The sequence below is a fragment of the Hypanus sabinus genome, unplaced genomic scaffold (assembly GCF_030144855.1).
Source record: "Hypanus sabinus isolate sHypSab1 unplaced genomic scaffold, sHypSab1.hap1 scaffold_1327, whole genome shotgun sequence".
Classification (NCBI taxonomy): Eukaryota; Metazoa; Chordata; class Chondrichthyes; order Myliobatiformes; family Dasyatidae; genus Hypanus; species Hypanus sabinus.
In genome coordinates, this window is record NW_026779397.1 from 31,881 (window position 1) to 45,132 (window position 13,252).

At 49.8% G+C, this 13,252-nt stretch overlaps 1 protein-coding gene and 1 long non-coding RNA gene across 7 annotated transcripts in view; one reads left to right on the forward strand and one right to left on the reverse strand.

The window, feature by feature from the left end:
• Positions 1–494: 494 nt before the first annotated feature.
• LOC132386828 (NACHT, LRR and PYD domains-containing protein 12-like) overlaps positions 495–13,252 on the reverse strand; it is a 74,888-nt gene continuing 62,130 nt past the window's right edge. For 4 of the 6 annotated variants that reach the window (XM_059959168.1, XM_059959172.1, XM_059959167.1 and 1 more), the window contains 6 exons: positions 4,004–4,090; positions 3,678–3,848; positions 3,208–3,378; positions 2,738–2,908; positions 2,271–2,438; positions 495–2,106 (listed from right to left, as the gene is read on the reverse strand). In XM_059959168.1, the coding sequence (XP_059815151.1) occupies positions 2,019–2,106; positions 2,271–2,438; positions 2,738–2,908; positions 3,208–3,378; positions 3,678–3,848; positions 4,004–4,090 (856 nt within the window). In that variant the 3' untranslated portion in view covers positions 495–2,018. The remainder of the gene's footprint in view (positions 2,107–2,270; positions 2,439–2,737; positions 2,909–3,207; positions 3,379–3,677; positions 3,849–4,003; positions 4,091–13,252) is intronic. The other 2 variants (XM_059959170.1, XM_059959171.1) reach the window with 2 other exon arrangements.
• On the forward strand, positions 1,684–9,200 carry LOC132386829 (uncharacterized). The gene is made up of 3 exons (XR_009509685.1): positions 1,684–1,790; positions 5,527–5,664; positions 7,770–9,200. It is a non-coding gene; the product is annotated as an uncharacterized LOC132386829 (long non-coding RNA).

Genomic DNA, 13,252 nt, shown 5'->3' on the forward strand with positions numbered 1-13,252 from the left:
CCGGGACTGTGTGATGGGACGGTGTGGAGGGAGATTCACTCTGTGTCTGACCCCGGGAGTATGTGATGGGACGGTGTGGAGTGAGATTCACTCTGTGTCTGACCCCGGGACTAGGTGATGTGACGGTGTAGAGGGAGATTCACTCTGCGTCTTCCTGCGGGAGTGTGTGATGTGACAGTGTGGAGGGAGCTTCACTCTATGTTTCACGCCGGTATTCCATCCTCCATCCGTCTGGTATTCGGGACCTCAGTGACTCACGTCTGATACTCTAGACGATAATAACTGTCTGCGGGGTACAGGAGGGGGTCGGTTAGCCAGGAAGGGGGTTAATTTTAGACGAGATACTGGGCACCCAGACTCTGCCAGTCCGACCTCCCTCAGCCTGGAGCTGAGACGCTACTGTGTCAGTGTGAGGAGCTCCGACCCACTGTTACAGTGCACAGGATGAGGGGGGCAGCAGAAACCTCAAACAAACTCAAGTCCGACCCAAGGCAGGAAGTTACAGCGGTTTATTGATTTCATCATGATAAATGCAAATTAAACAGTATGTGAGCAGCTGACTTGCGGGAGTAAATAAGCTGTTGTAGCGATGTACTACATACAGAGCGAGAGACAACGACACACAGTCGGTCAGTCTGTTCCAGACTAGTTTATTCAAACTTCGCGGCGCTGGCATTTGATCCCTGGGTATTTGTGAGCCGGTTCGCCTGCGCAGAGAGTGGGTCGCCACACTGTTCCCGACTCACTCACAGTCACTCACAATTAACTGACGGGCGACAACGGGTGACCGGTTGATTAATCAGTCCCGTTCCTCACCGTCGCTCTACATCCAATCACACTCCAGGCCCGTGTCCGGGATCGCTGCGGATCCAAGGTCATTACCGAGGTATTTGTCAATTTGACACCATTATATCGGCCGGACAGCCGAATGCCCCGTCCTCGCTCACAGTCACTCACAATTAATTGACCGGCGACAACGGGTGACCGGTAGATTAATCAGTCCCGTTCCTCCCCGTCACTCTGCATCCAATCACACTCCGGGGCCGTGTCCGGGATCGCTGCGGATCCAAGGTCATTGAGGTATTTGTCAATTTAACACCATTATATCGGCCGGACAGCCGAATGCACCGTCCTCGCTCACAGTCACTCACAATTAATTGACCGGCGACAACGGGTGACCGGTAGATTAATCAGTCCCGTTCCTCCCCGTCACTCTGCATCCAATCACACTCCGGGGCCGTGTCCGGGATCGCTGCGGATCCAGGGTCATTGCCGAGGTATTTGTCAATGTAACACCATTATATCGGCCAGACAGCCGAATGCCCCGTCCTCACTCACAGTCACTCACAATTAACTGACCGGCGACAACGGGTGACCGGTAGATTAATCAGTCCCGTTCCTCCCCGTCACTCTGCATCCAATCACACTCCGGGGCCGTGTCCGGGATCGCTGCGGATCCAGGGTCATTGCCGAGGTATTTGTCAATTTAACACCATTATATCGGCCGGACAGCCGAATATCCCGTCCTCAGCAGAGGGGGCAAAAGGATTCTCTCCCGGGACACCGGTGTCCCAGACTGAGCCCCGGCCCCCCGGGCTCCTCCCGTCCGGGGAATTCCCCGGGGTGTCACGCGGGAGAGTCTCGGACCCGCACATCCGGCGGAAGTGGCGCCGCCGGACAGCGGGCGGAAATACGTCACGGCGGGAGCGCTTCCGAGATCACCGAGCTCGAGACCGGAGCCAATTCCGTTAAAACCGTTGGGAATCAGCCCCGGCGCGCGGCCATTAAAGGTAAGGGCGGGAGTTAAAGGGGAGGGTGAGGGGTAGTTAAAGGGGAGGGCGGAGTGTTAAAGGGGAGGGTGAGGGGTAGTCAAAGGGGAGGGGGGGGAATCGGCTCCATTCCGCGGGCGGGGATGTTCACACATTCAGATCCCCACTCCCAGTCCGGTTCTGACTCCCTGTAGAGATCTCAGTTCCTTCATCCCGGACTCACTGAACCGATTCCCCACATTCAGATGTTCACAGATCCACTGTCAGTCCGGGTCTGGGTTCCTGTAGAGATCTCAGTTCCTTCCTCCCGGTCTCACTGAACCGATTCCCCACCAGCCTGAAACAGATGGGAGAATGAAGATGGAATAAACTGATCACACAACAGGGTCAGTAACAGGGGACCGGGGTTAATGTTTCAACAACACTCACAGACAAATATCACCAGAAAACCCGCGGATCCGCTGACATTTTATCACATTGAACATCAACACAAACACTCACCAGATCCACTTCAGACTCGGGAGGGTCAGTATGAGGCGGCGGAGACCGGGGACAGATCCGTCTGTCAGAGAGTTTGATCCCAGCTCCAGCTCCGTCAGTGATGGGTTTGTACTGAGAGCGGAGACGAGATCCTCGGCCCCAGAGTCTGTGAGACCGACATCCCCCAGCCTGGAGATGAGAGAGAGTGAGGGTGAAGGACACAGAGAGACAGGAGACGGTACAGATCCCCAGTGTTTATCAGTAACACAATTAATGATCACATTAATGTTCAGTGTCAGACACCCAGTGACTGTAAACACAATCTCCCACAGTCTGGAGATGGGAGAGAGTGAGGGTGAAGGACACAGAGAGACAGGAGACGGTACAGATCCCCAGTGTTTATCAGTAACACAATTACTGATCACATTAATGTTCAGTGTCAGACACCCAGTGACTGTAAACACAATCTCCCACAGTCTGGTACTTACTCCAGTTTCTGTATTTTACACTCCGGGTTCCTCAGAGCCGCAGACACCAGTTTCACTCCTGAATCTCCCAGGTCATTATCACTCAGGTCCAGATCCGTGAGTGATGGGTTTCTACTGAGAGCGGAGACGAGATCCTCGGCCCCAGAATCTGTGAGACCGACATCCCTCAGCCTGGAGATGGGAGAGAGTGAGGGTGAAGGACACAGAGAGACAGGAGACGGTATAAATCCCCAGTGTTTATCAGTAACACAATTACTGATCACATTAATGTTCAGTGTCAGACACTCAGTGACTGTAAACACAATCTCCCACAGTCTGGAGATGAGAGAGAGTGAGGGTGAAGGACACAGAGAGACAGGAGACGGTACAAATCCCCAGTGTTTATCAGTAACACAATTACTGATCACATTAATGTTCAGTGTCAGACACCGAGTGAATGTAAAAACAATCTCCCACAGTCTGGTACTTACCACAGTGTCTGTATTTTACACTCCGGGTTCCTCAGAGCCGCAGGCACCAGTTTCACTCCTGAATCCCCCAGTTTATTATCACTCAGGTCCAGATCCGTGAGTGATGGGTTTCTACTGAGAGCAGAGACGAGATCCTCGGCCCCAGAATCTGTGAGACCGACATCCCTCAGCCTGGAGATGAGAGAGAGTGAGGGTGAAGGACACAGAGAGACAGGAGACGGTACAAATCCCCAGTGTTTATCAGTAACACAATTACTGATCACATTAATGTTCAGTGTCAGACACCCAGTGACTGTAAACACAATCTCCCACAGTCTGGAGATGAGAGAGAGTGAGGGTGAAGGACACAGAGAGACAGGAGACGGTACAGATCCCCAGTGTTTATCAGTAACACAATTACTGATCACATTAATGTTCAGTGTCAGACACCGAGTGAATGTAAACACAATCTCCCACAGTCTGGTACTTACCACAGTGTCTGTATTTTACACTCCGGGTTCCTCAGAGCCGCAGACACCAGTTTCACTCCTGAATCTCCCAGTTTATTAGAACTCAGGCCCAGCTCCGTCAGTGATGGGTTTCTACTGAGAGCGGAGACGAGATCCTCGGCCCCAGAATCTGTGAGACCGACATCCTCCAGCCTGGAGATGAGAGAGAGTGAGGGTGAAGGATACAGAGAGACAGGAGACGGTACAAATCCCCAGTGTTTATCAGTAACACAATTACTGATCACATTAATGTTCAGTGTCAGACACCCAGTGACTGTAAACACAATCTCCCACAGTCTGGTACTTACCCCAGTGTCTGTATTTTACACTCCGGGTTCCTCAGAGATGCAGACACCAGTTTCACTCCTGAATCTCCCAGGTCATTCTCCCCAAGTCTAAACACAAACAGACAAATTGGTGAACAAAGTGAATCAAACCGTGGGTCTGAGGGTAATTCTCTCACGCGGATACTTCAGGAAACATTAAACCCTTCCGTAAATCACTGATCGGAGTTCCCATCACTGTCAGTGTCCCTCACTGCCCAGTTCCACGGTATTCACCCAATGTCAGTCATTTAGTCTGTTGCTGTGACCCTGTGAACTCCACATATTCTGTCTCGTTCTCCGTTGGCTAGAGAAGGGTTACTGACCACAGAGTGTCAGAAGGGGCAGGCGTGAAGGTGATATAGCCCCACAGTGAGGAAGATCTGTGAATCGGGAAATGTCGATGGAAGATGGAGGAAGAGACCCCACCTGAGGGAACGGATGGAAACACACAAGAGGGAAGGGATGGAAAGAGTTCCCACAGGATGTTGGGGGATGGGGAAGAGAGATCCCACAGGATGTTGGGGGATGGGGAAGAGAGATCCCACAGGAGGAGGTGGATGGGGAAGAGAGGTCACACAGGAGGAAGGGGGATGGGGAAGAGCGATCCCACAGGAAAGAAGGGGATGGGGAAGAGAGTTCCCAGAGGAGGAAGTGGGATGGGGAAGAGAGATCCCACAGAAGGAAGGAGATGGGGAAGAGAGATCCCACAGAAGGAAGGAGATGGGGAAGAGACTTCCCACAGGAGTAAGGGGATGGGGAAGAGAGATCCCACAGAAGGAATCTGATGGGAAAATGAGTTCCCAAAGGAGGATGGGGGATGGGGAAGAGAGATCCCACAGGAGTTGGGGGGATGGGGAAGAGAGATCCCACGGGAGGAAGGGGATGGGGAAGAGAGATCCCACAGGAGTTGGGGGGATGGGGAAGAGAGATCCCACGGGAGGAAGGGGATGGGGAAGAGAGATCCCACAGGAGTTGGGGGGATGGGGAAGAGAGATCCCACGGGAGGAAGGAGGATGGTGAAGAGAGATTCCACAGGAGGAAGGGGATGGGGAAGAGAGATCCCACAGGAGAAGGGAAAGGCGATGAAAGATCCCACAGGAGCAAGTTGGGAAGAGAGATCACATAGGAGGCAGGGGATGGGGAAGAGAGATCCCACAGGTGGAAGGGGGGTGGGGAAGAGAGATACCACAGGAGGATGCGGGATGGGGAAAAGAGATCCCGCAGGAGGAAATGGATGGGGAAAAAGAGATCCCACAGGAGGAAGGGGGATGGGGTATTTCAAATTGCAGGTGAACTGGGAGAAACAGTTTGGTGCTGGACCCCAAGATAGGGAGTTTGTAGAGTGCCTACGGGATGCATTCTTGGAACAGCTTGTACGAGAGCCGACCAGGGTCAAGGCTATTCTGGATTTAGTCATGTGTAATGAACAGGATTTGATAATCGATCTTGAAGTAAAGGAGCCATTAGGAGGTAGTGACCATAACATGATCTGTTTTTATCTGCAGTTTGAGAAGGATAAGGGCAGCTCGGAGGTGTCAGTGTTGCAGTTGAACAGGGGAAACTATGGAGCCATGAGGGAGGAGCTGGCCAAAGTTGACTGGACGGATAGCCTAGCAGAAAAGACAGAGCAACAGCAATGGCAGGTATTCTTGGGAATAATGCACAAGGTGCAAAATCAGTTCATCCCCAGAGAAGGAAGGATTCAAACGGGGGAAAGGGGCCACAGTGGTTGACAAAGGAAGTCTGAGACTGCATAGCATTAAAAAAATGGAAGTATGACAGAGCTAAGGTGAGTGGGAGGACAGATGATTGGGAAGTTTTTAAGGAACAACAGAACTTTTCAGAAGTGATTTGATAAGGACCCACATTTGTGATTGGTGGGTCATATCAAAGCTCAGGGCATCGGGGGGTATACATTGACATGGATAGTAAACTAGTTGGCAGATAGAAAGCAAAGGGTATCAGTGAATGGGTGTTTCTCGGAATGGCAGGTTGTGACTAGTGGGGTGCCACAGGTCTCGGTATTGGGACCACAGCTGTTTACAATTTACATCAATTGAAGGCATTGAGAATAACATCAGCAAATTTGCTGATGATACTAAGCTGGGTGGCAGTGTGACATGTGATGAGGATGCTGGGAGAATTCAGGGTGACTTGGATAGGCTGGGTGAGTGGGCAGATACTTGGCAAATGACGTTTAATGTGAATAAGTGTGAGGTTATCCACTTTGGGAGTAAGAACAGGAAGGCAGATTATTAATTGAATGGTGTAGAGTTAGGTAAGGGAGAAATACAAAGAGATTTCGGAGTCCTTGTTCATCAGTCACTCAAGGTGAATGAACATGTGCAGCAGGCAGTGAAGAAGGCTAATGGAATGTTGGCCTTTATTACAAAGGGAATTGAGTACAAGAGCAGGGAAATCCTCTTGCATTTGTACAGGGCCCTGGTGAGACCACACCTGGAGTATTGTGTACAGTTTTGGTCTCCAGGGTTAAGGAAGGACATCCTGGCTGTAGAGGAAGTGCAGCGTAGATTCACGAGGTTAATTCCTGGGATGACTGGACTGTCTTACGCAGAGAGTTTAGAGAGACTGCGCTTGTACACACTGGAATTAAGAAGATTAAGAGGGGATCTGATTGAAATATATAAGATTATTAAGGGATGGACAAGATAGAGGCAGGAAATATGTTCCTGATGTTGGGAGAGTCCAGTACCAGAGGGCATGGTTTGAGAATAAGGGGTAGGTCATTTAGGACAGAGTTAAGGAAAAACTTCTCCCAGAGAGTTGTGGGGGTCTGGAATGCACTGCCTCGGAAGGCACTGGAGGCCAATTCTCTGGATGCTTTCAAGAAGGAGCTAGATAGGTATCTTATGGATAGGGGAATCAAGGAATACGGGGACAAGGCAGGAACCGGGTATTGATAGTAGATGCTCTTCCGTGATCTCAAAATGGCGGTGCAGGCTCGAAGGGCCGAATGGTCTACTTCTGCACCTATTGTCTATTGACCCACACGTGGAAAAGTGATGGGGAAGTGAGATCCCACAGGAGTAAGTGGGATTGGGAAGAAATTTCCGGCTGGAGGAAGTGGATGGGGAAGAGTGCTCCCACAGTAGGAAGCAGAATCAGGAAGAGAGATCCAACAGGAGGCAGGGCGATGTGATAGACAGATATCACAGGAGGAAAGGGATCTGGAAGACATATCCCACAGAAGGAAGGGAGCTGGGGAAGAGAGATCCCACAAGAGGAAGGAGAATGGGAAAGAGAGATCCCACTGAAGACAGGGGAATGGGGAAGAGATATCCCACAGGAGGAGGGGGATGGGGAAGGGAGATCCAACAGGAGGAAGGGGATGGAGAAGAGAGATCCAACAGGAGAAAGGGGATGGGGAAGAGAGATCCGACAGGAGGAGGGGGATGGGGAAGAGCGATCCCACAGGAGGAAGGGGATTGGGAAGAGAGATCCCAGAGGAGGAAATGGATGGGGAAAAGGAGATCCCACAGGAAGAAGGGGGATGGGGAAATTCAACATGCAGGTGAACTGGGAGAAACAGGTTGGTGCTGGACCCCAAGATAGGGAGTTTGTAGAGTGCCTATGGGATGCATTCTTGGAACAGCTTGTACGAGAGCCGACCAGGGACAAGGCTATTCTGGATTTAGTCTTGTGTAATGAACAGGATTTGATAAATGATCTTGAAGTAAAGGAGCCATTTGGAGGTAGTGACCATAACATGATCTGTTTTTATCTGCAGTTTGAGAAGGATAAGGGCAGCTCGGAGGTGTCAGTGTTGCAGTTGAACAGGGGAAACTATGGAGCCATGAGGGAGGAGCTGGCCAAAGTTGACTGGATGGATAGCCCAGCAGAAAAGACAGTGGAACAGCAATGGCGGGTATTCTTGGGAATAATGCACAAGGTGCAAAATCAGTTCCTCCCCAGAGAAGGAAGGATTAAAAGGGGGGAAAGGGGCCACAGTGGTTGACAAAGGAAGTTAGTGACTGCATAGCATTAAAAAAAAGGAAGTATGACAGAGCTAAGGTGAGTGGGAGGACAGATGATTGGGAAGTTTTTAAGGAACAACAGAACTTAACTAACAAGGCAATATGGGGAGAAAAAATGAGGTACAAACACAAGCTGGCCAGGAATATAAAGGAAGATAGCAAAAGCTTTTTTAGGTATGTGAAGAGAAAGAAGATAGTTAAGAACAATGTTGGGCCCTTGAATAATGAATTGGGTGAAATTGTTATGGGAAACAGAGAAATGGCAGAAGAATTTAATGAGTACTTTAGATCTGTTTTCACGAAGGAGTACACAAGCAATCTCCCAGATTTATGGTTGGGCCAAGGACATAGGGTAACAGGGGAAATGAAACAGATTGACATTAGGAAGGAAACGGTGATGAGTAGACTAATGGGACTGAAAGCTGACAAATCCCCAGGTCCAGATGGTTTGTATCCTAGGGGACTAGAGGAGGTGGCCCTGGAAACTGCGGATGCATTGGTAATCATTTTCCAATGTTCCTTAGATTCAGGATCAGTTCCTGAGGATTGGAGAATGGCTAAAGTTATCCCACTTTTTAAGAAAGAAGGGAGGGAGAAAACAGAGAACTATCAACCTGTCAGCCTGACATCGGTGGTGGGGAAGATGCTAGTGTTGATTATTAAGGATGAAATAGTGGCATACCTAGATAGCAGTGATAGGATTGGGCCGAGCCAGCATGGATTTACCAAGGGTAAATCATGCTTGTCTAATCTGTTGAGAGTTTTTCGAGGATGTAACCAGGAAGTTAGATGGCTGAGATCCAGTGGATGTAGTGTACCGCGATTTTCAGAAGGCATTTGATAAGGTCCCACATAGGAGATTGGTGGGTAAAATCAAAGCTCAGGGCATCGGGGGGAAGACATTGACATGGATAGAAAACTAGTTGGCAGATAGAAAGCAAAGGGTATAAGTGAAAGGGTGTTTCTCGGAATGGCAGGTGGTGACTAGTGAGGTGCCACAGGTCTCAGTATTGGGACCACAGCTGTTTAGAATTTACATCAACGATTTAGATGAAGGCATTGAGAATAACTTCAGCAACTTTGCTGATGATACTAAGCTGGGTGGCAGTGTGACATGTGATGAGGATGTTAGGAGAATTCAGGGTGACTTGGATAGGCTGGGTGAGTGGGCAGATACTTGGCAGATGACGTTTAATGTGAATAAGTGAGGTTATCCACTTTGACAGTAAGAATGAAGGCAGATTATTATCTGAACGGTGTAGAGTTAGGTTAGGGAGAAATACAAAGAGATCTAGGAGTCCTTGTTCATCAGTCACTGAAGGTGAATGAACAAGTGCAACAGGCAGTGAAGAAGGCTAATGGAATGTTGGCCTTTATTACAAAGGGAATTGAGTGCAAGAGCAGGGAAATCCTCTTGCATTTGTACAGAGCCCTGGTGAGACCACACCTGGAGTATTGTGTACAGTTTTGGTCTCCAGGGTTAAGGAAGGACATCCTGGCTGTAGAGGAAGTGCAGCGTAGATTCATGAGGTTAATTCCTGGGATGTCTGGACTGTCTTACGCAGAGAGTTTAGAGAGACTGCGCTTGTACACACTGGAATTAAGGAGATTGAGAGGGGATCTGATTGAAATATATAAGATTATTAATGGATTGGACAAGAAAGAGGGAGGAAGTATGTTCCTGATGTTGGGAGAGTCCAGTATCAGAGGGCATGGTTTGAGAATAAGGGGTAGGTCATTTAGGACAGAGTTAAGGAAAAACTTATCCCAGAGAGTTGTTGGTGTCTGCAATGCACTGCCTCGGAAGGTAGTGGAGGTCAATTCTCTGGATGCTTTCAAGAAGGAGCTAGATAGGTAGCTTATGGGTAGGGGAATCAAGAAATATGGGGACAAGGCAGGAACCGGCTATTGATAGTAGATGCTCAGCCATGATCTCAAAATGGCGGTGCAGGCTCGAAGGGCCGAATGGTCTACTTCTGCATCTATTGTCCCACAGGAGGAAGGGTGCTGGAGAAGAGAAATCCCACAGGAAGAGAGATCCCTCAGGAGTAAGTGGGATGGGGAAGAAATTTCCGGCTGGAGGAATTGGGGGGATGAGTGATCCCACAGTAGGAAGCAGAATCAGGAAGAGAGATCCAACAGGAGTTAGGGCGATGGGAAAGAGAGATACCACAGGAGGAAGGGGATCCGGAAGAGAATTCCCACAGAAGGAAGGGAGATGGGGAAGAGAGATCCCACCGGAGGTAGGGGGATGGGAAAGAGAGATCCTACAGAAGGAGAATGGGAAAGAGAGATCCCACAGGAAGAAAGGGGCGGGAGAAGAGAGATCCCACAGGGGGATGGGGAAGTGAGATCCCACAGCAGGAAGGGGTATGTGGAAGAAACATCCCGCAGGAAGGAGGGGATGAGGAAATGAGATCCCGCAGGAATAAGTGGGATGGGGAAATTAGATCCCACCGCAGTTGGGGGTATGGGGAAGAGAGATCCCACATGAGGAATGGGGATAGGAAAGAGAGATCCTACGGGAGGAAGGGGAAAGGGAAGGAGAGATCCCACAGGAGGAAGGCAGATGGGGAAGGGAGATCCCACAGGAGGAAGGAGAAAAGGGAAGAGAGATCCCAAATGAGGAACGTGGCTGGGCAAGGGAGATACCTCATGGTGAAGGGGGATGGGGAAGAGAGATCCCACAGGGGGAAAAGAATGGGGATGTGGGATCCCACAGGAGGAAGGGGATGGGGAAGAGAGATGGCACAGGAGGAAGAGAATGGGGAAATAGGATTCCACAGGAGGAAGGGGATGGGGAAGAGATCCCACAGGACAAAAGAGATGGGCAAGAGGTATCCCACAGGAGGTAGGACAATGTGGAAGAGAGATCCCACAGAAGTAAAGGGGCTGGGGAAAAGAGATCCCACAGGAGGAATGGGGATAGGGAAGAGAGATCCCACACGAGGATGGTGAATGGGGTAGAGAGATCACATAGGTGGAAGTGGGATAGGGAAGAGAGATCCCACACGAGGAAGGTGAATGGGGTAGAGAGATCACACAGGAGGAAGGGGGATAGGGAAGAGAGATCCCACACGAGGAAGGTGAATGGGGTAGAGACATCCCACAGGAGGAAGGGGGATGGGGAAGAGAGGTTCTAGAGCACGATTTGCATATAGAAGAGAGATCCTGGAGTAGGAAGCTGAATAAGGAAGAGAGATCCCATAGGTGGATGGACAGGAAAGAGAGATCCCACAGGAGGAAAGGGGATGGGGAAGAGGTCCCATAGGAGGAAGGAGAAATGGGAAGAGAGATCCCAAAGGAGGAATGTGGCTGGGCAAGAGAGATACCACATGGTGATGGGGGATGGGGATCCCACTGAAGGAAGGGGGATGGGGAAGTGAGATCCCACAGGAGGAAAGCGGATGGGAAAGAGAGATCCCACAGGAGGAAGGGGGATGGGGAAGAGAGATACCACAAGAGGAATGGGTTCCGGAAGAGAGATCCCACAGGAGGAAGGGAGATGGGTAAGAGAGATCCCTCAAAAGGATGGCGATGGGGAGGAGAGATCCCACAGGAAGAAATGGATGGGGAAAAAGAGATCCCACAGGAGGAAGGGGGATGGGGTATTTCAACATGTAGGTGAACTGGGAGAAACAGGTTGGTGCTGGACCCCAAGATAGGGAGTTTGTAGAGTGCCTACGGGATGCATTCTTGGAACAGCTTGTACGAGAGCCGACCAGGGTCAAGGCTATTTTGGATTTAGTCTTGTGTAATGAACAGGATTTGATCAGCGATCTTGCAGTAAAGGAGCCATTAGGAGGTAGTGACCATAACATGATCTGTTTTTATCTGCAGTTTGAGAAGGAGAAGAGTGTAAAGGGGGTTTCTTCTTTTTTCTTTGTTACTGTTGGGAAAGGGTTTCTTTTTGTTAACTAGCAGGAATGCTAATTTACTGATACCGGGAATGGTATTCCTTTGTAAACCAAATGGGGATTAATGTTCTTTCTTCTGAGTCTGTAACCTTTTGTTGACGGGCTTTTGGGGACATCGGCGCGAGGGGGTCGAGAGAGAGGACGCAATGCTCTAAGCTGGGCGAGGATCGGACCCCAAAGGGGGGTCCGCGGCCGGGAGATTCTCCGAGGGGGGGGGGGGGGATGAAGCTAGATGTGCTTGGTTGACCACTCGGAGGGTCCTGAGCTGCGAGTCGAGGAGTTTGGAGGGTCCTGAGCTGCGAGTCGAGGAGTTTGGAGGGTCCTGAGCTGCGAGTCGAGGAGTTCGGAGGGGATCGAATGGTGGCCAGAAGACTTCAGAAATTGAGCTCCAACGGTTGTGCACGAAGTGGTTTGGACTTTGATAAGTTTGGCGCCTTTTCTTTAATTTTCTCTTCATATATACTGTATCGTTATTAATCACTTAGTTATAGTAACCTTTATAAATTGTACTCATCTAATCGCATACGGTGTACTGTCTGTTTTTGGGCGAGGCGGGGACATCACACAGCATCCACACCAGCTGATTACCCAGTTTGGCGGGGCCGAAGGCTGCTCCCCCTAGACGAAACGAGCTGAGCGAGCCTGAGGCGACCCAGGGGGTTACATGACCATAACATGATCTGTTTTTATCTGCAGTTTGAGAAGGATAAGGGCAGCTCGGAGGTGTCAGTGTTGCAGTTGAACAGGGGAAACTATGGAGCCATGAGGGAGGAGCTGGCCAAAGTTGACTGGACGGATAGCCTAGCAGAAAAGACAGTGGAACAGCAATGGCAGGTATTCTTGGGAATAATGCACAAGGTGCAAAATCAGTTCATCCCCAGAGAAGGAAGGATTAAAAGGGGGGAAAGGGGCCACAGAGGTTGACGAAGGAAGTTAGTGACTGCATAGCATTAAAAAAAGGAAGTATGACAGAGCTAAGGTGAGTGGGAGGACAGATGATTGGAAAGTTTTTAAGGAACAACAGAACTCAACTAAATAGGCAACACGGGGAGAAAAAATGAGGTACGGATGCAAGCTAGCCAGGAATATAAAGGAAGATAGCAAAAGCTTTTTTACGTATGTGAAGAGAAAGAAGACAGTTAAGAACAATGTTGGGCCCTTGAAGAATGAATTGGGTGAAATTGTTATGGGAAACAGAGAAATGGCAGAAGAATTTAATGAGTACTTTAGATCTGTTTTCACTTAGGAAGACACAAGCAATCTCCCAGATGTATGGATGGGCCTAGGACATAGGGTAACAGAGGAAATGAAACAGATTG